This window comes from Lagenorhynchus albirostris, chromosome 16 (assembly GCF_949774975.1).
Source record: "Lagenorhynchus albirostris chromosome 16, mLagAlb1.1, whole genome shotgun sequence".
In the NCBI taxonomy this organism is placed as follows: Eukaryota; Metazoa; Chordata; class Mammalia; order Artiodactyla; family Delphinidae; genus Lagenorhynchus; species Lagenorhynchus albirostris.
The window spans coordinates 68659880-68684740 of NC_083110.1; the positions used below are offsets into that span (position 1 = coordinate 68659880).

The 24861-nt window shown below is 41.6% G+C and overlaps 1 protein-coding gene across 3 annotated transcripts in view; it reads right to left on the reverse strand.

Moving 5' to 3' along the window:
- Nucleotides 1-23004, reverse strand: part of ABLIM1 (actin binding LIM protein 1) — a 227776-nt gene extending 204772 nt beyond the window's left edge. For all 3 annotated transcript variants that reach the window (XM_060127222.1, XM_060127221.1, XM_060127220.1), the window contains exon 1: nucleotides 22694-23004. In XM_060127222.1, coding sequence (XP_059983205.1) covers nucleotides 22694-22751 — 58 coding nt within the window. In that variant the 5' untranslated portion in view covers nucleotides 22752-23004. The remainder of the gene's footprint in view (nucleotides 1-22693) is intronic.
- Between the last annotated feature and the right edge of the window lie 1857 nt (nucleotides 23005-24861).

Here is a 24861-nt window from a genome sequence, read left to right on the forward strand (position 1 = left end):
CACATAATGGAGACAATTATCATGAAGGTAGCTGCGTGTATTAATAAAGTTATAAGCTAGCAGGACCGTCACACAGTTAGGGCTGCTGATGTACAAAGGACAACCCTGGTAATGAGTACTTACCCTCTGATATCCACTCAGTAAGGTTAAGCACAATATGTGACCGTCTATAAACACACAATAGTCACAAGTCAGAGTGAATAAAACCATGCTCCTTCTCCTGTCATTGGGCTATTATATTCTAATAGCCTTTTCTTTTCAGTAAAGCCCTTACACACTTTAAACAGAATTGAATTATAGAGCTAGAAACGTCTTCAAAGATAGTCTAGTCCAGTGGTTCCCAAATATCACTGTGCAGAAGAATCTTGTGTAGAGTTTTTTAGAAATACAAAATCTGGGGCACTAGCCCAGACCACTGAATGGGATTCTTTGGAGGTGAGTCCCAGGAACTTATATTTTTCAAAGTTCCCCATACCAGGACCAACATCCAGGAAGCATTGATCTACTCCAGCCCTTTAATTTTAAGATGAGGAAGTAAGCCTTAGAGATGTTAAGTGACTTTCCCAGGACAACACAGCAAGCCCAGGGTGAAGCCAGGTCTCCTGAATCCTAAACCATGACTGTTTCTACCACAGTCGACAGGTCCTTCCACAAAAGCTATAGAGAGATGAAGCAGAGAAAGGAAATCTTTGCTTCTTTTATTATTAGCTCCTAATCTTTAATGCAGGATTTAGTTACAGAGTTCAAGAACCAGAGAATTCAAATTTGCTAGAATGATTCTAGGCCAATGGGAAGCACAGTGGGAATGGAGATCGACTCTGCCCCAAAGGCCATCCAGATTGGGCTGGAGCTGCAGAGGGTGCAAGTATGGAAGCTTCTGCACACCACAGTCACACGGTGAAATTTTTGTCATCAAATTTTGGAAATTAAGCCCTATACCAGCATTGCCTCCAGAAAAGATCCTTCCAAGGTCTTCCTCTGAAAACAGTTTTCAAAGCGAGTGAAACAAGCTGTATGTGTTCTATTTCTTGCTTGTCTATTTTGAAGAGCCTTAGGATGTACAATGTGAGATATTTTATCAAGTGTTTCCCAAAGTATGGTTCCTGGACCAGTCTGTTTAAAACACAGATGCCAGAGGCCCATTGTAGACCTACTGGTTCTTCCAGAGTGTTTTTCTAATAAACATTGTAATATGGGAACCTCCTCCCTAAACCGTGAATTCCTTCTTCCTGTGGTTAGTTTCCTATAGGCCTGTCCTTTGCAAACTGAGAAAGTGAAAAGGTCTATCTGCTTATGTGTGTGTCCACATGGCCTGTTTGTGAAACATATATATGTTTCTATGTAGAGAAGCTGGACGCAGCCACTTTAAACATAGGCTCTAGTATATACTAACGATACACAAACATAGACTTTGGACAGATAAGATGACTTTTTTTCAAATCCAGCATCTTCCTGACCAAGCAAAAGTATAACTACTCCATGACAAAGTTATCCTGCCTTCTCGGTCCCTAAACTTGTCAAGCATTGCCCACAAAAACGAATTCTACAGCACTGACTCAGCTGTTGTTTCAGCAGAACATATTCAGGCCACACTTAAATTTCTGGACAAGTTTATACATCCATATATGTAGTTAAAAAGCAGTTATATACTGATAGACTGTAAAAGGAAAAAAAATTAAATTCTTCTTCAATAAAAGGATTATATATAAGAAGTTCTATCTATTTTATGAATTTTAGGTCAGGATGGAAAGTAAATATGAACCATAAAGAAGGCTGATGAGAGGTTGGTTTTCTTTTAAAGACAATCTCATTGCATGTAAGTGAGAGGTACTGAGGTACTGAGTTCTTTCTCAGGGGGTGGAGAGAGTTAAGAATTCAGATGCTGGCTGCTTGGGAGCTGGAGTCAGCAGTGACATTGGGCACCCTTGAGCTATGTTCCACTTTCCAGAGTGCCCAGAGTTCTTAGCTTAACCTCTTCCACATAGCTCATTGTAAACACCCAGCAGAGGCCACACCTCCAGTCTTAAAAATAAACTTTCAGTGGTATCTGCCTGACAGCAACCTCTTCAGCCATGAAAGCACCGTATGGAGGAGATCCTTAAAGAAGCACCAGTGGACCCATTTCTTCCACTGCTGCACCAACATCAGCCTCTTGCCGCAGCTCATGTAAAATTACAGTCACAGCATTTACAAAGCAGTAAAGTGGTTTCTGTGACAGTTCACGTGGTTATAAAACAAGGTATCACAATGCATTACACTACAAAGCTAATGCTAATTACGAATGTGTAATTTGTGTGGCCTGCATATCTTATCTAATAGGACTTTCCTAATGCTGCTAGCAACACTTCCACGGCACCTGAACAAGCTTTTCTTCTATGATAAAAGATGAAAAGAAACTGTCAGTGGGAAAATGAACCAAGAGCTTCAACCAGCACTGAGAGGCCCTGAGCACTCTGCCTGTGCATACTGTAGGAGCTCAATAATGAGATGAACCCCAACCTCAGAACCAGGGATTTGGGGGTTGCACAGTGCTCAGGGGACAGATGCCTTAAGTACTGCTCTTAGTGTGCCAGTCACAGGTCAGTCCCTGCAGCAATTCTCCGCAAGTGAATTCTGACTTTAATTTATCCCATGTAACTTTTTTTTTTTTTTTTTTTTGCGGTACGCGGGCCTCTCACTGTTGTGGCCTCTCCCGTTGCGGAGCACAGGCTCCGGACGCGCAGGCTCAGCGGCCATGGCTCACGGGCCCAGCCGCTCCGCGGCATGTGGGATCCTCCCGGACCGCGGCACGAACCCGTGTCCCCTGCATCGGCAGGCGGACTCTCAACCACTGCACCACCAGGGAAGCCCCCATGTAACTATTTAGGTCTTTTTTTTTTTCAGACAAATGTCCCTCCTCCCCCTTTAAATCACCTGCTAAGATTTACCTGCTTTTTGCTAAGAAAAAAAAAATTTAAGAGAGAATATTACCATCTTTAAGATGCCAATTTTTATGGGATTTAGTTTTATAAGGAAATAGTTTGAATTTACAGCCTGTGGCTTCATCAGTGACAAATAGCACTACTTGTTTTTCAGTTTTGGATTTTGTTTTAATCAGAAGTGAGCAAACAGAAGAGCTTAGCAAGTCCATTGAAAACACCTGCAGTAGTTCACAATAATCAGGATGATCTTTGCTGCTGAGCAGGGCAGAGTAAGCAGAGAAACAGCAGTTTTTTAAGTGGGAGGGTTCAGAGGAAGGGGCACCGTCGACCGGACTTCCAGACGATTACGCCTCAGCTCGCTGGAGGTTCTCCCACTCCAGCAGCTACACCTGCTCCCTGCCACCAGCAAGTCTTAAGTTTAGTCCTTCCGTTCGCCTGCAACATTAACCTGGGCATCTCCTCCACGAAGCCCAATGTTTAAGGGGTCTTACCCATCCCTCCAAGGCAGGCTGTGATTTTCTGAGCATACGGGCACAGGCTCCTGTCTGGGTAGGGCTCCTCTGGAAGGCCTGCTTCGTCCATCACTCTGCAAGCAGCTGCCTCTCTTCCCGTAATGCCACCCGTCCAAGACCTGCTCAAAACGGGACCAGCAGCCAAGCCCCCTCTTCCATATCATCTCCATTAATAATTCAGATGCTACATTAAATCTGCTAAGCATTTAGGATTGAGGGCACCAAGGCACTCGGAGGACTGAAGCGTAATTAGTTTAACAGACAGCAAGTGTCTCAGATTACCCTCTAACAATAACTGTCCACAGGCAAGATTTCCAAATAGCAATGAAAGGCAGGCTTGGAATGCCTTCAAGGAAGCAGCCGAAGACAGGGATCAGCTCGGGGATGGTCACAGGCATCCCTGGAGCTCGAACCCCGTGCGTTAGACAAGGCTGCCTCACGAATCTGTTCCACGGAGTCAGAGCACTAACGTCACTTACCACAGATCACAACCCACAAGGCTGGGGTCTCCTTCCGTTGCCGAAACTTCTCCTGCCCTGAACACACCCCATGTTCCCCAACCCTTAATTCTTTCTGTGCTTCTTTCTCTTTTCCTGAAATACCTCAACCTTCTCCAACCTGAGCTTTCTGAAATTCCATCTGTGCTTAAAAATGCAGCTCAGCTGCTACCTTCTCCATCAAGACTTCCAGAATCCCTCCAGCTAGAATTAATTTCTTCCTGCCTTGTCTTCAAAAGCAGCTCTGCCGTGGGATTTATTATACCCTGCCTTGTAACACGGTTACCTGTAGACGGCCTTATTTTCCCCACTGGTGCTAAGTTTCTAGAGGTCAGGAGTCTTGCCTCTGTCATCCTGTCTCCTTCACGTAGGACTCTACACACACTAGCTGCTCAGGGCCTTGCAAATAGAGTTTGACAACTCTTGATAAGTCACTGTAAAATACAAGGACACAATACTCGGATAAAAGGCAGATATCAAAGACAAAACACACACTGGTCATTAAAAACTGCTTGAAGGGTCTGAGAACTCCTGTTCCCACATATGCAGCTTCAGGATGAGGTTATCCTCCTGCTGGTCAGAGCTCACCTAAGTGCCACTGGACTGGAAGGCACTCGGTGACACGCACATGCCTGAGTGGCCCAGGCCAGCTGCGGCCACAGAAAGCTGTCCCAGTGGTTGGTCATTAGGAGACAGGTTGCTCTTGCTGGTGGGATAAAAAGCTGAGCATAGGAAAGAGAAAGCCCGGCGTCAGCACTTTCCTGCACCACCACTGATGGAGGCGCTGGACCCGGAGCAGGTGCGCGGTGCCTGCCTGCTCCGGCCTCCCCTCCAGGGCCCTCCCAGGAGGGAGACTGCAGAGGGGAGCGTTTCCAGTGGCATGGTTTGAGGTATTCATAATTTATCTATCTCGACACAGAACAGCTCCGACTCACTCTGGCAAATCTCATGTTCACTGTCAATTTATTAGAAAATGTCAAATAATCTATTCCACCCCGAACAGCCTACTTCCTGACCATGCCATAACCAGGGCCTTTTGCTCACCGCATCTTTTCTGCAGATCACTCACCTCTGCACTTAAACTTTGACTTCAGAGAGGAACTCCCTGGAGTCTGTGGTCACAAGACATATGTAAGGGAGACAAGGAATATAACAGGAGATCTGCTGATGGAAATCAGCGTCAGGCTTTTCTGCATCCTTTGCCTAAGGGAGCTCTCTTCATTCCACAAAGATATACTGAGTGTCACAATAGGACAGTCCAGGCGTTAGCTGCTTTAATGATGAATAAGACAAGGGCCTTCAGCGAGCACGGAAATTAGCCGGAGACATGGGCATGTATATGCCTAACTATAGTGCAACTTGGTGAATCCACCCCAGTTATAGTTAGTGCAATAAAAGATGGGAGAGGGGTTTGGTTTAGATATTTGAGATATAGTTAGTGGTACCTTTTAATTTTGTCTTAAAAAATGTGTTTCAGAAAGAGACGTGGTTTATGTTTCAGATTTTACGTGGACAATTTTATGCATTTCTGTTACATTTCCAACAATAGCACACAAAAGAAGGCTTTCCCTCGAGGGAGTCCATGGGGCACGTGTGTCAAGTGTGTTCCCTTGCCATGCTGTCAGTGCCATGCTCTGAGGTTATGAAAGTGCCTGAGAGAGAAAGGATGGGTCAGCCTGGGGCTGGTGGGATTCTGGAGAATAGGGTGTTGGATCTGGATCTTGAAGAAAAAACTTATTAAGAAAAGAAGGGGACTAGGGTAAGGCAGAAAAGAACAATCCAAACAGAATGCTCCAGAAGAAAGCTTTATTCAGATCACACAAGATGATGGGAAGGAAGATCAGGGAAAGCTCAGGTCTTAGAAGGCAGAACCTATCCATCCACGTATAAACAATTCTAGTCAGAGAATAACACACGCACAAGACACGCCCCCCAAATGCTGCTCACAGCCATTCTTTTTTTTTTTTTTTTTTGCGGTACGCGGGCCTCTCACTGCCGTGGCCTCCCCCATTGCGGAGCACAGGCTCCGGACGCGCAGGCTCAGCGGCCATGGCTCACGGGCCCAGCCGCTCCGCGGCATGTGGGATCTTCCCAGACCGGGGCACGAACCCGTGTCCCCTGCGTCGGCAGGCGGACTCTCAACCACTGCGCCACCAGGGAAGCCCTCACAGCCATTCTTTACAGTGTCAGAACTCCGGGAAGACTCTTGGCACGTGCCCACAGATGCCTTTCACAGTGATTCATTAACAGCCTCTCTCAGCACTTGTTTTTGTCCAGTTTTGTTAATCATGGCAGCAGCCCCGTGAGGGGAGAGGGTGCACGCTCTACACGGATCCCCTGCAGCTCCAACTGAGAAACTGAGACCGGGAGGACGCTCCATCCCTGGAAACTAAACTCCCAGTCAGAATTAGAGGTTTGCAGAGAACCTACACTGCCCAAAGGCAAATATGAGACCTTAATATCAACAAAGGATGCTCTTAGCCATTTTGAAGTTCTGGGCTGTAAAAGGTTAGAGCACAGTGTTGTCAGTGTCGTTACAGATGAACAACTATTTTCCTAACGAAGGAGAATTTTGTTCTTTCCATAATCTGGGCTGATCTGGTGACTTTCTACTGCACCCTTTATCTGGAAGGGACAATTTATTGGATACAAAATTGGGAGTCTCTGACATGAAAGATGCTTTCAGGCAGAATCATCGTCCAGGCATTGTTTCATGTACTGGTTGTCAAAATAGGGTATGCAATACGTAGAAGATAATTAATTGCAGTGTAGAAAGAAATTTTATATATATATATATATATGAGATATTATATATATAAATATATACATAATATCTTATTCTTTAACATTTTAGAATATATGTATGCTTTAGAATGTATATAATATTAATATACAAGAGTATTATTTATTAGTAAATAATAAACATAAATAGGCATGGTTTTTTTTACTGCTAAGGATGCAAAATCAAGAGAGTTTGGAGACCAGGGGTTATTCTATCAAAATAAATCATAAGGAAACCAACAAGAACTCAACCAGAGGTTAGTACTAAATAATGGATGAAACCAAAGCTAAAAATAAACAAAGGAGAACAACAATGTGGTGGGTAAATGCATGGGCTCTGGAGTAAGAAAACGTCCTTCAGATTCTGGCTTTGCTCCTTACTGCTGGGCAACCTCAGGGAAGTTCTTCACTTATTTAAACCTTGGTTGCCTTGTCTGTAAAATGGATATAGTAATAGTATCTACCGTATGTACCTGCTAAAGCCCCTAATAATTCCTAGAACATACGAGGCGCTCTATAAATGTTAATTCAAAGGCTGCATATTCAAATACTTACGGGACTGAAAATAGAAATGAAAACAATTGAGGCAGTAGTTTGGTCCTAAGATACCTGTGATACTTGTAGTAAGATGGGTGTAAAGTACGTTCCCCACCTAAAGAAGGAGGCACTATTCAGATCCAGCCAGTTATTGCTGTTTTGGAACGCCAGCCAAGGGTTACCAGGTGTTCAGATTTTTATGTGAAATATCCCAAGTTTCAAACATTTGCAAGTAATTAAAAACAAAACAAAACAAACAAACAAACAAAGAACACGATCCACATCCTCCCCTCCCCTGCAAAAAAGAGAAAGAAAGCAACACATGTTCACAGGCCTATCATGGCCTGTGGGTTACCAGCCTAAGTAAGATCTATGTATCTGTTATTGCAAACCTATCATGTAAACTCTCCTACTCACCATGCTTGAACCAAACAGTTGTGGTTTATTTCAGGTACCGGAGGAAGGCAAAGGGGTGGAAGAATTTTAGAAGCATTGGAAGGTTTCACATACAAGATATTTTCTTACTTGCAGAATTGGATTTTAATTATGACATATCTGCTGTGAACCACCACAAAAGTGGCCATTATTCCCAAACAGCTGAGTGTATGATACCAGCAGCACTTACTTCCAGAGCAAATTTTACCACCTTTTTTCCTTGCCACGAATGCAAAAGCATGTCCTTTCTCCATTACATTATTTTCTTTATACCTACATTATATAATCCTTTATCTCTAATCACGAGGATACTATTATGAATTCTACTCTGTATGTTTCCCCTTAATTTTTTGTTTCTTTTATACAATTTTTACCTACGGTGAAAAGCATAGATCTTAGGCGTACACTTCAATGAGTTTAGACAAATTCATTCGCCCACGTAACCCACACCTCTCTCAAGGTATAGAACACATCCGTCACCTCAGAAAGTTCCCTTGTGATCTTTCCCAGTCACTCTCCACCTCCACATCAGAGGCAACCACTATTCTGATTTCTCCCACCATTTTTCTCATTCTAGAACTTCACATAAATAGAACTATCTAGTATGTACCCTTTCGCCCCCAGCTTCTTTTGTTCAGCATGTTTTCGAGATTCAGCCATGTTTCTCCATTAAGTTTTGCCTCTCACGTTTCCCCCAATGCAAAAATCATAGCTTCTCTCCAATATGCTATAAATCATAAACTGTATGTTCTTATCCCATGGTAAACACCATATCATGAACTTTGGGAATGGGAACAAACGCAAAACCTACTTTTGGAGTCTCAAAGCATACCACTTTTGACACCATGTCATTGGTTGGGGCAGGCCATGATTTGGGAGCTGCCTAGGCAGGCAGTATTGGGGGTTGGGAGAACTTCAGGCTGTGTCATATTGGAAGGCGCAAGTGCTTGAGGGAGATAATCCAATGGAAGAGTTGCCTGTCTGCAAATACTGAGTCAGAAAGAGAAGTGGAAATGGGGAAGCAACCAATTATGCATGATCATTTCGGAGGAAGAAGGGAAGGGAAAGCACCCAGCCTAGGTTGAGATGGGAAGAGAGGTGGGTAAGTTTGACAACCAAGGGGCAAGTGGAGTGAGACAGGGTTATTAGTAGATAAGGAACACAAGATCGTTCTAAGATCTTCCCACAAATATAGGGTATCCTGCTGAGCTACCGCTTTCTTGCATGGATTCACACACCCAGCCGCTCTGAGGATGGGCGGTGTTTATAGGAGGTGACTCCACTAGACAAGTGGCCAGAATAAAAGGAGGTGGATGCTTAGCAAGGGGGAAATAAATTTGTAATGTAAGGGGTTTTGTTAGAACTCCCAAGGGTTAGAGCTTGAGTGACTGGAAAAAAGTAGAGCCATTGAGAAAAGAGACGTAGGAAAGAGAATGAGTTAGGGTGGAGAAGGTGATCATTGCAGATGTAATATGAGTTTAAGATGTCATCAGAACATCCATGGCGTGGTAACCAGCAGGAAATGGGGCACGCTGCTCTAGCTCCCAGGGGAGAAGTCAAAGCTGGAGGTGTAACTTTGGCAGCACCCACCAAAGTGAGGGTTGGGGCCGTGGGAATGGATGAAGGAGAAAAGAACTCACTGGACCAGGAACTCCTTGAAAGCAAAGGTGGTCTCTCTCATTTCTGTGTCTGTTTCTGGGGAGATGCTTCACAAATATTTATGAACATTGGACCTTAAAACGAATACTAGATGTAAGTTATCTGGGAAAATATATTAAAATTGCCCATATATACTCAATTTACTGAAATTGACCCTCTGCACACAAATGCTCAAACCTCTCAGCTCATTGCACTAACTAAATGATCCAACTCAGCAGGACTTCTAATTAAAGAAGCATACATCTTATTGACTAAAATTTCCAGTAACAGCATAACGCTATTGCTTACTGCCAAAAAAAAAGAGAAGCAGTTAAAAAAAAAACACTTTCAAAAGACTTCAATTCATCCTTCAATTCAATTCATCCTTTAAATGTAGTAATTAAACTTACCTAAGAGGATACAGGTTTGCAGAGAACAGATTCAGAAAAATACTGGATTCTAAAGAATATGACCCCTTCCACAATCCGCTTCATAATTATAAATGTGCACTCATCAGTAAAAACGTGCACAGAAAAATCTGAATGTGGCATAGACCGTGATCTGTAGACGGGAAATTCAATCAGCATTTATTGAGCATTTCTTTGTGTACAGTTCTGTAATAGGTATAAAATGGAAAAACAAAGTGATTTGCTTTTCATTTTCTGATGAAAACCTAAGTACTCTTTAAAGGCTTTCAATATAGGAGCTCTCAAGACAAAGCAAACAAAAATAGCCTGAACCAGGATGAAGTGGATGGTGGATGTCTTCAACAGATGGATCATTTGGAGCTCTGTGTGTGTGTGTGTTTCTGGTATTGTTTTATTTATTTATTTCTCAGGAGGAGAGAATGCCTTGGGACTATTAATTTTTAAACTCACATTGGCATATGGAGAAGCAGGGTGGTAGGGGAAGGATGCTGCAAAATAGAGAACAGAGCAAACGGTAATGCCTGAAGATGTAAAAGGATAGGAAAAGAGTTTTTTAGGAATAAGAATTACAAATGGCTTAAAAGATCAACATGTTAAGTGAAAAAGCAATTATACATGTGAAGGACCACAGAATCCATGAAGTGGATAGAAACACAGTCAACGAACATAGATTGAGGATCACAGGTCAAAGACAACATCACACAAGGTTAGCTGTCCAGCCCCGCTCCTGCTTCTAACCACATCTTCCCTACATGCTGTCTCAGTTCCCCTGAGGTTTTCCCCATGAAGCTTTCGCTAACCCTACAGCTCTATGAATTTGCCTGTCCTAAATTGCTACTTCCCACCCCCAAAGTATCAAAATGGATTTACAATTGAGGATCAAGTTACATCAAATACCTTCTTAGTTACAGCTGTTCCCATTTCAGCTTTTCTGTTATAGAAGTAATATACTTCATTAGAGAAAAGTTAGGAGATGCTGAAAACGATTAACAAATGGAAATAACACAGTCCTACCATCCAGAAATCACTGTTAATTCTTCAGTATATTTTCTTTCAGTGATTTTCTATGAAAATCTTTATTTCACATCACATTACATATGCAATTTATAACTTTGGCTCACCGAAACTTTTCCCCGTGTCATTCGAATCTATCGTTATGACTTTAATGTTAAAATTTTAATGGAACTATATCTTACATGCAGTAGTTCACAAATCTCAAGTACACAGCTCAGTGAGTTTTTTCATGTGTACAACATGTAACCACCTCTCAGATCAAGATCTAAAACGTTCCTGACATCCCAGAAGGTTTCTTAATACCCGGTCAATGCTACATCTCCTCTCCCTCTAGGAAACCATTATTCTGACTTATAATAGATTAGCTTTACTTGAATTTGAACTTCAAGATGTATGTATAGCATGTACTTATCCATGTTTGGCTCCTTTTACTCAGCATAATGCTTGTTCAATTCATCCATGACGTTGTGTGTATCAGTAGTTTTGTTTTATTGTTGGGTAATATTCCGTTGGAAAAATACACCTCAACTACACAACTAATTTATCCATTCTCCTGTTTTGGGACATTTGGCTTTTGGGTGGGGGGCTATTATAAATAAAACTGCTATGAACATTATTATAGATGTCCATTAGTGGACATACATGCTGATTTCTCTTGATTATGTACCTAGGATAGAGTGGATGTATGTTAATTTTTGAAGGTACTCTCAAACACTTTTCCAAAATGACTGGTTCAGTTTATATTCCCACCAGCAATGCAGGATAATTTTAGTTGTTCCACATTCTTGCTAACGTTTAGTATTATCAGCCCTTTTAATTTTAGCCATTCTGCCAAATGAATACTGGTGTCTCACTGGGGTGATAACTAATGATGGTGAGACTTTTTTCATATGTTTATCGGCCATTTTGGACATCTTCTTTTGTGAAGTAGATGTTTTTGTGAAATATGGATTCTCTGCTTTTCCTTATTGATTTGTAGGAGTTCTTTATATACCTTGGATATGAGTACTTTTTCAAACACAATGCAACTACCTTCTCCTAGACGGTAGCTTGCCCATTCATTTTCTTAATGATATCCTTTGATGAACCATACCTAATTTTAATAAAATTTTAATTTAGCGTGTTTTCTTTTTTGGCTAGTGCTTGCTTTTGGTGTTTTTTTAAAGAAATCTTTGTTTAATGCATGCTTATGAACATTTTCTCATCTGTTTTATCCCAGAAATTGATTTTAGCTTTTATGTTCCATCTCAAATTAATTTTTTAACATCTTTGTTGGAGTATAATTGCTTTACAATGGTGTGTTAGTTTCTGTTTTATAACAATGTGAATCAGCTATAACACACCATTGTAAAGCAATTATACTCCAATAAAGATGTTAAAAAAAAGAAGACAATAGTTTAGAAGCTGTAGAAGATGAAAATGGAGAAAGTTATTATTTTAATGTATTTATTAAAATAAAACTGCACCGTGAAAGAACTTAGAATTTGCCATTCCTAGTCATCATACCTGAGGTTAGCAATAAAATCAAAAGAAATTCCTGGTAGGTTTTAAGAACATCATTTGAAATCCCCTGAGTTTCTTGGAAAACTACCATTTTTCCCAGGTAAAATAATCGTATAAATCCACTCTCACTGTTATTGATTATTACCTTACATTTTCTTTTAATTTGTTACACACATTATGTTTTCTTGAGACATTCTCTTTTCTCTCATTAATTTCCTTTCTTACTGTTGTGTTCACAGAGAGAGAGAGAGAGCCACAGACAAGCTATGAGAAAAAGGATTAGGTAAAGGATCTGCTGGGAAACTTCCTAAGATCCAGCCTTCCAATAAACTTACAGATATTCTATCTCGTTATGAAGAAGAAAATTTATTTTTAGTCTCTTTGTGAAACTCTCAGAGCATTCATATAAATGTCTGATTTTGAAGATTTTAACAGTGTGTTGCCTCCACAGTAACATTAAGAATAACAATAATTAAGATGGCTAAAAAAATTTTTAGTGCTTGTCATGTGACACGCACTGTTCTTTAGCAGTTTTATTTTAATCATATGTATGTAAAATCAGGAGGGAGTTTATTTACCTTGGGAAAAATCCTCCTTACTTTTGAGACTGGTTCCCTCCCTCTGGGATCCCCCGATACATGGATGCACTGTGGTCACCCGTCCATGGCCATTGCTGGCCCCTGAGCACCCCAACGGGAAGAATCAGAGCTGATCTTCCTCATTGTTGCATCCCCAGGTCCTAAGGCAGCGATTGGCACAAAGCAGGAGCTCAATAAATAATAAATCAAATGACTGAAATAAAATAATACCTTTCAGACCCCTTCTTCTGTGTACATTTTGACATTTCCACCAGGAGGGAAAAACTAAGATATCTGAGAAAAACATGAAGCTTTAGAAAACTCTTTTTTTTTTTAGATCAACTATTTTACTACACAGATATGAAGTAGCAATAAATAAAAATGACAAAGTGAACAGTGTGATAATTATACGAATATTAGAATGGGGTTGCTTTTTTAAAATATGAGGATTTTCAATACTAAATTAAAGCACTGACCTAAACTTTCTCCATTTTCATCTTCTACAGCCTCTTAACTATTGTCTTCTTTTTTTTTAACAACTTTATTGGAGTATAATTGCTTTACAATGGTGTGTTAGTTTTGCTGTATAACAAAGTGAATCATCTATACATATACATATATCCCCATATCTCCTCCCTCTCGTGTCTCCCTCCTACCCTCCCTATCCTACCCCTCTAGGTGGTCACGAAGAACCAAGCTGATCTCCCTGTGCGATGCGGCTGCTTCCCACTAGCTATCTAGTTCACATTTGGTAGTGTATATAAAATTAAGAATCTTATCCAAGGGGGCATCCCTCCTTCCCGCCTTTCCTAAGCTACGGTCCAAACTCTTCTTTATCTGGATTTAATCAGCAGAAATCTGTCAAGATACAGGCTATTGACGACAAGCTGACTACAAATGAGTAAACAGGTATTAAAGATTTTGAGCCAAAAACTTTACTTTCTACCAGTATTCTGGGCTTTTTTTTCTTCAAATATAGGGGGAGCATGAAGATTACTAAGGAAAATCTAAGTGAAATACAATTTAGGTGGAAAAATACCCACTTAAATTCTGCATATTGTTTCTTAATAGTTAAAAATAAATCATTCCTATTAATCCCTCTGGTTCCTTTATACAAATCTAGGTCACATCAGTCAAACACAAATTTTAAAGTGGCATAAAATCAAATCTCTTTAATTAGGTATTTCTTTTCTTCTCTTTTCAAATCTTTCCTTCCTCATCCTCCAACTAAGCAAAAATATTAACATTCTTAAACATGTTTTCAAACAGGCAATCAGAAGCAGAAATCATTTGCAGCAAGTAATACTCCTGAAGAGAAATGAGTTTTTATTCTGACTGAACCACATTAACCTGTTGGAAATTTTACCTATTGAATGACCATAAGTTTTTTCTGACTTCATATCTAAAACGTATCTTGTTGAGCTAAATTAATCTTTATTGCCTTGGAAACCATTGCTCCTTTTTCAGCAAGTCTTCCATAACTGACCCTGTTTTATTTCTTTCAATATTCTAGGCCAGTGGTCTATAAACTAATGCTTGCTGTCCTGTTTTACAAATAAAGATTTATCAGAACACAGTCATGGCCATCCATTTGTGTATTATCCATGGCTACTTCTGTGCTGAAACCACAGCTGAATAATTGTAACAGAGACCACTCAGCTCACAAAGGTTAAAATATTTACTATTTTGTCCTTTACAGCAAAAGTTTGCTTTAGGCTAGTCACATGCAAAGTGTTCAAATCTTCTATTTCTTAGCTTTTTGCTCTATAATCATCTTATTCACTAGTTTCATCTGTACATCATTTCCTCAAGTATGATTAGTAAAGTCCTTGAGAGTTAGAATTGTCTCTCTATTTTATTTTATTTTTTAAATTTTATTTTATTTATTTATTTTTGGTTGCACTGGGTCTTCGTTGCTGCACGCAGGCTTTCTCTAGTTGCAGCGAGTGGGGTCTTCTCTTTGTTGTGGTGCACGGGTTTTCTCATTGTGGTGGCTTCTCTTGTTGCAGACCCCGGGCTCTAGGCGTGCGGGCTTCAGTAGTTGTGGCACGTGGGCTCAGTAGTTGTGGCTCGCAGGCTCTAGAGTGCAGGCTCAGTAGTTGTGGTGCACAGGCTTAGTTGCTCCGCAGCATGTGGGATCTTCCCGGACCAGGGCTCGAACCCGTTTCCCCTGCATTGGCAGGCGGATTCTTAACCACTGCGCCACCAGGGAAGTCCCCTTGTTTTTTAAATAAAAAATGAAAGTCTGGCAAGGTTAGCTGGACATAAGACTTTTACTTAAGTGAGTCTCAATAAGTGTCCGTTCATGCCAGGGCTCCTGTTACTGCACAGAAGGCAAGATAGGTTGCCTTCATGGCCCTACTTCATCTTCCCTCCTTGTACCCAAGCCCTTTGCCACGTAACTTTACAATGCCCACCACTTTGACCATGTAACTTGCTCTGGCCTGCAGAATAAGGAGGAAGAAAGTAACTGTGCGGTTCTGAGCTAGGCCTCAAAGAGGTCGTGCATATCTCTGTTTGCTCTTTGCCCTTCTGCTTCACTGTGATGGGGATATGGCTGGGATAACCTGCTGGTCCCAAGAGGAGGATGAGAGATGCGTGGAGCAGAGTTACCTCCAAACATGTGGTGAGCCTGCCAAACTGCCCACTGATGCAGCAGAAAGCAGCTGACCCCCGGCCAACCCTGCAGACTCATGAAAAATGGTAGATGATTGTTGCTTTAAGCTTCCAAATTTTGGAATGGCTTATGGAGCAGGAATAACTAATTGATATAAGAGTACCTTGTCTGATACTACTTACTGCTAATACTTATATTCCTTTGGAATCTTAAAGGCAAAAATGAAAAAGGTGCAATTTTTTTTTTTGGCCACACCACATGGCTTGTGGGATCTTAGTTCCCCGACCAGGGATAGAACCCATGCCCCTGCGGTGGAAGTGCGGAGTCTTAAACAATGGACCGCCAGGGAAGTCCCGGTGTAATATTTTTTAGTGACATGGTTTTTATGGGACCAAACTCTTAAAGGTAATATATATGATGTCCCTTTTCACCCAAATATGAAAAGCAATCAACTAATCAATAAGAATTTAGTGACTAAAGAACTCAAGAACTCAACAACAACAAAAAAACAAACAACCCGATTAAAAACTAAACAGAGGATCTGGGGCTTCCCTGGTGGCGCAGTGGTTGAGAGTCCGCCTGCCGATGCAGGGGACACGGGTTTGTGCCCCGGTCCGGGAAGATCCCACATGCCGCGGAGTGGCTGGGCCCGTGAGCCATGGCCGCTGAGCCTGCGCGTCCGGAGCCTGTGCTCCGCAACGGGAGAGGCCACAACAGTGAGAGGTCCGCGTACCGCAAAAAAAAACCCCAAAAACCAGAGGATCTGAAAGGCATTTTTCCAAAGAAGACATACAAATGGCCAACAGGCAAATGAAAAGATGTTCAACATTGCTAATCATCAGAGAAATCAAATACAAATATCAACTCACATTCATTAGAATGGCTATTATCAAAAGACAAAAAATAACAAGTGCCGGAGAGGGTGTGGAGAAAAGAGAACCCTCCTGCACTGTTGGTGGGAGTGTAAATTAGTGTAGCCACTATGGAGAACAGTATGGAGATCCCTCAAAAAATTTAAAATAGAACTATCATAGGACCCAACTATTCCACTTCTGGGTGGTTGTCCAAAAAATATGAAAACACTAATTCAAAACACTATAGGCACCCCTATGTTCATCACAGCATTATTTTTAATAGCCAAGATAAGGAAACAACTTAAGTGCCCGTCAGTAGATGAATGGATAAAGAAGATGTGGTATATATACCATGCTGTAGTGTATTTGAAAGTCGAATTATAATAGTGTATATGTGAAACTTATACAATGTTATGAATCAATGTTAGCTCAATTTTAAAAAAGAATTTAGTGCACATCCACCATGTGCTCATTACTGAAAGATATGAGATTTCTGAAAGATATAAAAATCACAGTTTTAATATTAATGAACTTATAATTCTGTTGGAGGAGATTAAATAAAATGCGAGTATAAGACTGTAATTAAGTGGGAAAATCTACAGAAACTTTGAGCTTCTGGTTAAACATGGTGCTGTGAACACTGTTTATCTCTGTGTCTTCACAAAACCCCAAAAAGATCATGAAAGGAACAACAGCGGTAGACATGTCGACACGATTTTGGAAGCTGGAAAGTGAATGGATGACATAAGCAGAAAGGGAGAAGCTGAAACTTAACCTGGAGGGGAAACAACCACGGGGTCAAGCCAGGAAAGGCCTGTTATTGGAGGCACAAAGTACCACTGAAGGCAGTGATGAAGGATGAACAGGAGGATGGGATGACATCTTTACGGGAAAGCATCAAACCTCCATTTCCCCTCCCTTTCTTCTCTCTGCCAGGAGACTGACCCTCACTGATACCAGCCAAAGATGAAAAATAAAAAAGTAAAAAGTCCCACCTAGAAAGGCCACATTGTGTAACAGAAATGCCATAGTTTTGATGATCTTAGGAAGTCAGGCCAGAAAAACTCCAGAATCCTTGGGTCTTACTCCCTTGTCTCCCGTTCATGGAAGAAGACACTATTTGGGTTCTAAAACTAGGAACATGCATTACTTTGATGAAAATAAAATGAATAAATAACACTGATAATAGTAGTTACCACCTAGGTTTGGATGGTGGTCAAGAGAAGCTTTTTTCTTTCATATAGTATTTGAAAGTTTTACAGTGAGAGCTTACTCTTGTATGATTTGTATAATTTAAAATAAATAAACACACACCTAAAAATAAAATAACCAAACTAGAATCAAAGCCTATGGATTCCAAGTCACTATTTAACAATATAAATAATTTGGAAGCAGCTGAATTTCTCAGGTGGAACTATAATTGCTAATGCTAGAACCCATTCATTATTACACGTGAGGCACTATGCCATGGGTTTTATAGACATCCTCATTTAATCCTCACAGTCTTATAAAGCAGGTAGCCCTACTATTAGCTCCATTTTATAGAAGCAGAAACTGAGGCTTAGAGAAATTCAGACACTTGCCCAAGGTTACCTGGCTAGTAGGTATCAAAGCCATGATGTGAACCAAATCTCTTGTCTCTAGAGCTCAAGAACTTAACGTTGTGTCCAGAGGAACATACTTTTCCTTCTACAAGTCCAAAATCATATACTTCCATTAGAAAAAAATAACTCTGAAATTCACCAAAGAATAGGTATTTTAGCAAGAGGAAAATAAATCCCCAATCCTTGTGGTCCCGGCAATAAGCGGTGGAAGAAATGGTTCCTGAGGACCAGAGGCACCCTGATCCCATGCTGCAGCCACGGTGAGAAGTGACCTGTGGTCAGATTGTGCCCCACTGAAATCAGTGGGGTCATTTGTATCCCAAGGAGCCCTCAGGGCTTCCCTAGCTAGCATCCTAACCTCTTCAGGTGACCACATCGTTTTTAAAATTGAAGTATAGTTGATTTATAACGATGTGTTGGTTTCAGGTGTACAGCAAAGTGATTCAGTTATAACTATTTTTTTTTCAGATTCTTTTCGATTATAGGTTAAAATATTGAATATAGTTCCCTGTGCTATACAGTAAATCCTTGTCATTTATCTATTTTATATATAGTACTGTGTATCTGTTAATCCCATACTCCTAATTTATCCCTCCCTACCCTTTCTCCTTTGGTAACCATAAGTTTGTTTTCAATGTCTGTGAGTCTGTTTCTGTTTTGTATACAAATTCATCTGTATTAGTCTTTAGATTCCACATATAACTGATATCATATGGTATTTGTCTTCCTCTTTCTGACTTCACTTAGTATGATCTTTAGGGCAATCCATGTTGCCGCAAATGGCAAAATTTCATTCTTTTTTATGGCTGAGTAATATTCCATTGTGTATATATACCACATCTTCTTTATCCATTCATCTGTTGGACACTTACATTGCTTCCATGTCTTGGCTATTGTAAATAGTGGTGCTATGAACATAGGGATGCATGTATCTTTTCAAATTAGAGTTTTCATCTTTTCCGGATATCCCAGGATCCGGATTGCTGGATCATATGGTAGCTGTATTTTTAGCTTTTAAGGAACCTCCATACTGTTTTTCATACTGGCTGCACCAATTTACATTCCTTAGGTGACTACATGTTCTTACATCTTATATTCCAATACTGGTATTCTTCACCCAGCTCAGGTCCTTACTAATTTCTCATGTTGGTTAGCTGCCCAGCACATCTTTGGCACACATATGCCAGCAGTCCTTCCAAGACTATAGACTCTAAGTGACAGAGATTTATTCTGAACAATACATAGCACAGTACCTGCCACCTGCTGAAAGATGCTTAGTAAATTAACGAGAACAAGCAGAACGTTAATGAGCCGCTCTAACGCCAAGTCGGGGGAGGGCTCTATGACACATCCGCAGATCCTCCCCGATGAAGCTACCAATTAGAGACAGACTATTACCGTGAGAGTGCCTCTAAAGTTAAAAAAGTAAGGAAAGACATGGCAGGAGCCTCAAAAGTGAAGTGGCTACTTAAATCCATGAATCTGCATGTGCATTTGAGTGTTCACATAGCCAGCAACACACTGTATGTGAAAAATAAACAGAACGGACCATGTAAATCATTTAAAACTAGACCATAGAGATGGACTTGCCATAAAATAATACCACTCCGCTAACACGCAGACCTTTCCCCAAGAGCACTGTGTACCCCACTTCACCTTCTAAGTCTCTACCACTTCATTCACGCGTCACATGAGGTATGGTTTCCATGCAAAGCGTTATAAAGAAGAGTAATACCAGGCTCAGGGAGTTTCTATTGCACTAGGATCTTCGAGGCACGTGGTAGGTCACAAGCCCGGGGAGCCTGCGAACAGCATCTGCGGGGGAGACAGGACTCAGACAGGAGCTCCCAAGGCCCCTTCGATGCTTGACTGCTTTGCACAAACTCGCTTCTGGGTGGGCTCCCACCGTTCACACATGTCTCTAGCAGGGTCATGCTCTGATTGACCCACTGGCCACCGGCCTTGACGGAGCGCATTTTCCATGGCAGCTGTGACTGCCTCTTAAAGCAGAAAAACCTGCCCAACACTCCATTCTCTCACGTGGAACCTAGACGGGGTGCCAATGAGCACACGGCATTTTTGCCCCTTTTTGGAAATGAATGACGTTTAGAGATGTCTTGTTAAATCTCGATAGTCTGAATTAATATCCTGTCTATGACCCCAACCTTTAAAGTATGTTAGTGATGGAGAAGTACGTGTCAGCAGTCAGGTTTTAGTGTAAAATAGAAGGTTGGGTAGCGCATATGCCTAAATAACTAATGTTAATTGTATGCAAACACTAGCTCTAAGCAGATCCTTTAGAGAAGAAGATAATAAATTGCTGCATCAAAGTCTTACATCACCCGTCCTCTAAGCAGTTAATGCTTCCAAGCTGTGCCGGGAGAAGAAAACAGGGTGATGCACTCATTAAAGACGGGTGGGTGGGCAGGTGAAAACCTGGTTGTTTTAAAGTATCTGGGACCCAACCACCAGTTAAGACACCAAATTCAAGCATGGTCAAACATGTTGATTAGACATCCTTTCAAAACATCCTTCTATTTAAAAAAAAAAAAAGGTCATTAAAAAATATGGTCAATATTCCCGATGGAGAGTACTTTTAAAACAATGCAGAGTAGTGAAACTCCTTATGTTACAGACATAAGGTGTGCCTCTTTTTAAGTCTCAGAATAATTTGCCAACTTCCAATTTAATTATGACTGAGATTCAAGTCAACTGTTTAGTGTTCTAGGGATACACTTTCTGTAGATTCCAGCTGGCAGCAAGTGGAAAGATTCCAAATACATTAAAAATACGCCATGGAGTGGGAAGGAGGGGAGTAGGAAAAAACGGAGAAAAGAAATGAAATTCTTTTGAAAGAATTTTTCTTTCCAGTGACCACTAAAAATATAATCAGATATGACTTACTCTGTTAATTTATAATCTCCATTTCATGTAAGATTTTCCAAAACCTGCCCTATCTTTCCTGGAAATTGAAATGAAAACTTACTCTTTTTGGGACTCCCCTGGTGGCACAGTGGTTAAGAATCTGCCTGTCAATGCAGGGGACACAGGTTTGATCCCTGGTCCGGGAAGATCCCACATGCCACGGAACAACTAAGCCCGTGAGCCACAACTACTGAGCCTGCACTCTAGAGCCCGCGAGCCACAACTACTGAGCCCACGTGCCACAACTGCTGAAGCCCACGCCTAGAGCCCGTGCTCCGCAACAAAAGAAGCCACCACAATGAGAAGCCTGTGCACCGCAACGAAGAGTAGCCCCCACTCGTCGCAACTAGAGAAAGCCCGCGCGCAGCAATGAAGATCCAACGCGGCCAAAAAAAAAAAAAAAAAATTTTACTCTTTTTACAGTGCAAGGAATCAGAGGACTTCAAAGTTATTCAAATAGTGACACTTAGACATCTTGAGATATGCTAGTTTTATCTCTAAGACCCCTTTCAGTTAGGAAAAGCCATAGAATCATAGTTTCCAACTATAAATATCAGTAGTGTGTTGATACTAATTAATACGTACAGTGTTATCATTAACATTCAGATTCTATCTTCAAAGAAAGCCCAGAGAGTGTCAAAGAATCCAGAGGCCTTTTGTAAACATCAGGTGGTTACACTTTAGAAAGAACCTGGTAAGAAAAAGTTGCAGCTGAGGTTTTGGCTTACTGCCCACCTGGGGCTACTGTCAGCTTTAAATTTAATTATTCTGATGTTTGTCAACTTTTGCCTTCCCAGCAAATGTTGAAGGCAGATCAATAAAGAATATGACACCACATTTCCAGAGTTTTCAGTCAGCATTGTCTTTCAGAGTAATGTTCATTTATAGAAGAAAATTTTATGGCACAGAAAGCCTCCATGAATTATTCATCAGTTACAGAGTATGCCAACATTCAGTTCCTTTGTACCTCTCAACAGTGTGTACATGTGAAGTGTAGCACGCCAAGGCTCCCCAGTCCTACAGGAAGGCAAACCAGAGCTCACCGGAGGTCCTGGTAAACTGAGAAGAGCAGGGCGTTCAAAAGTGACGGTGGGAGGCGCAAAGCGTATCTGCCTGACATGAGACTACCGGAGAGTCTACTCTCCAGAAGCCAAAACGTTACAGTCACTTACCCTAAGCGGTCTAGGATCAAAAGAATCAGCGTGAATCGACAAGGTCTACTGGTTTCAATGGAGCAGCCGGCAAAATCACCTTGGGATGCCTCTGAGGCTGTGGCATCGGCTGCCGGTGCCTGGAGTGCTGAGCAGGGTGGGCTCCCTCTTGAAGCCAGTCTCACCTGGGTATGAACTGTCTGACGAAGCACAACTGTAGGGGGAGCACCCTAGGGACGGCATCCCTAACTCAAAACACCCAGAGCGCCTGATCCAAGGAGAGAAAAACTACATTGTAACATAAGGGGATGAAAGAATTCATCTCGAAGCTATGTTAACACAGAGGTACTGGCATGGAGAGGGCGGGTGAAAGGAAAAGAGCATGTGAGCAGAAATGGGGTCACAGATGTTCACCTACAGTCACTGAGGACTCCTTCTAAAGTGCTCCAACAGACCAACCTATCTAAATTTAGATAGGTTGTCCATTTTTAAATCCCATTATATTAATGATATCTATAAATATGTTAATATAGAACATACGCATTTTATACAAACATGTTATGCACATAGAGGGTTAAGATAATAAGCGTACAACTATTTTAACCAGTAGAAAAGTCACTGCATCTCTCCTCATCTTTAAACACACAGTCTACCCCAGACAGCACGTATGTCGAGTTTACAAAAATGGACAGTCAAACCTTGGTTGTCTTCGAGGATGTGATGAGGGTCCATGGGCTCAACGGGTTCCCAGGTCATTAACACTCACAAAGTTCTAAGGTTTCAGCTTTTCTTCCTGAGGTGGCTGACACACAGAAGGACTGCATCCACTCCTCAGGAAGGCCCTGGCTTTCCTCCCACGAATCTGTGGGCTGAGTTGGACCCGAGGGAGGGGCGTGCCACCCAGAGGGTGTGTCACAGACAGCTCTGGAAGAATGAGCAGTTTCCGGCAGGATTCTAGCTCCTTCCTCAAGCACAGAGTCCTCATCTCCCGGCCCTCTGTGCTCTGTCTCCCACCAATTCTAAAGACTACTCTGAACAACACATCAGTTCACTGACACCACAGCTGCAGAACACTGCCCTTTCTGGGAAGATACTATTAAAACACGCCCAGAACGTTCCACCGGTTTTTCTCCAATCTGCGCAATTCAGAATCCAGATTTTGATCACCGTGACTGCACAATAACTCAAACACGTGAGACAAAGAAAGAAAAGGATCGATTTCCCTAAGGCTGCTGCATCCTCTTTTCACTTAATGAGTGATCATCTCGCCAGATGGGCTTTTAGCACTTTTTTCGTGTGTGCTAGGATTTAACAAAAATACTCCAACTTGGGGAGACTCCTTTCACTATCAGCCTGGCTGTTCATCATGGCTTTGGATGTTGTTTCCTGACAAAACGCTGGTCTGAGGCCAGTCATGGACTTGGAGCCCTTTTGTATTAGGTACAGGCTGTCTGAAAACAATGGCCTCCTCCGGTAAGGCTCAGGAAGAGGCATTTTTTCCTTTAGTCAGTAATGCCCTGATGCTGGGTTGGATTACCTACCACCCACAGTCCAACTTTTCCCCCAGTTATTTTTGAACACCAGGGCTTTTGCAAATTGGAAACATTATGAAGACAGTTTTAATGGGAGAAGACACTTAGGACAAATATCTCCAGCGTCAGACACATTTAGAGGCTAAGAGGTAGAAGGAAACTGGCATAATTGTTTTCAGTGTGAGGGCAGTTCATCTAATTCCTGCAATAAAGACTTAAGCCCCAGCACCCAATTCTGAGATAGTTACTTCAATATAAGGCCCGTAATCTACCCATTGAAAGGAAAGACTACATGATCACATTGTTTAAACATTAAGCTTATGTCGTTGAACATTCTCAGCTCACTCTCTTCTCCGTCCAGGTGGCTTTTTTGATTTGTTTTGAAATGGCTCTGGGTCATACTCCTGGGTCGCCCCACCCTCCCTTCCTTGAGTCCAGGCCACCATCTGGAACTCTGTGCCTCCGATAACGTCCTCCTGACTTGGCCGAAGCACCAGGCGCCAGACAAAGGATCACAACTGGACCACTCGTTGATAAAATGCTTGGCATTTGCGGAGCTGTCATATGTTAGCTGCTGCTAAAAGGCCAGTCGCATTTATTGAAATCTTCTGATTACGCCCAATGCCTATCATTCTCATGACAGTGACTTCATAGTTCAGCCCTAATGTTTTTTTATTAGTGTCTCAGCATTCTTACCTTAAGGATGGAACAGAAGTCTTTTATCATTGCATTTTTTTTTCTCATTAGTCCTCATTCTGATTGTGATGGAAGCTAGTTTTTCCCACTCCCTTGAAATCACAGAATATGATCCCTAACTGATTTTAAATGAAAGTGGGGGAGAAGAAACCACATGTAGTGCTGTAGCTCTTTTCTGGGACCAAAACAGGATTCTAGTTTCAAAGCAGCCTGCATGGATGGGTTCCTTGCCTGTTATGAGGCAGGACAGCACGGCGAGCGAGTAGGGGCACGATCCAACATGGAAACTTCGACTTTTTGAAGTGTTAGCCAATAAAGTAGTTCCTTCCTGACCATGTTCCTCCAAATCTTACTTCCGTTAGTTGAGCCAGAGATACGTGGGCAATTTATTAGAATCCAAAAGCCAGTTGCTTAAAAACTGTTTATATAACCGTTTTCCAATTAAATGGCAATGGTACTCCCTACGATGTCATTCTAAAATCAGAGGTACTGCTATGTGTTCTTTACCTTACATAACTCAGTCACCTGAGGAAGCTGGAGCAGAAATCTTTCCCAAATGATGCTCCTCAGAAGTCTTCCCAGGAGAGCAACTGTCAGTCAGTAAAATTAATAAATAAAACATGCCTTAAATTGCATAT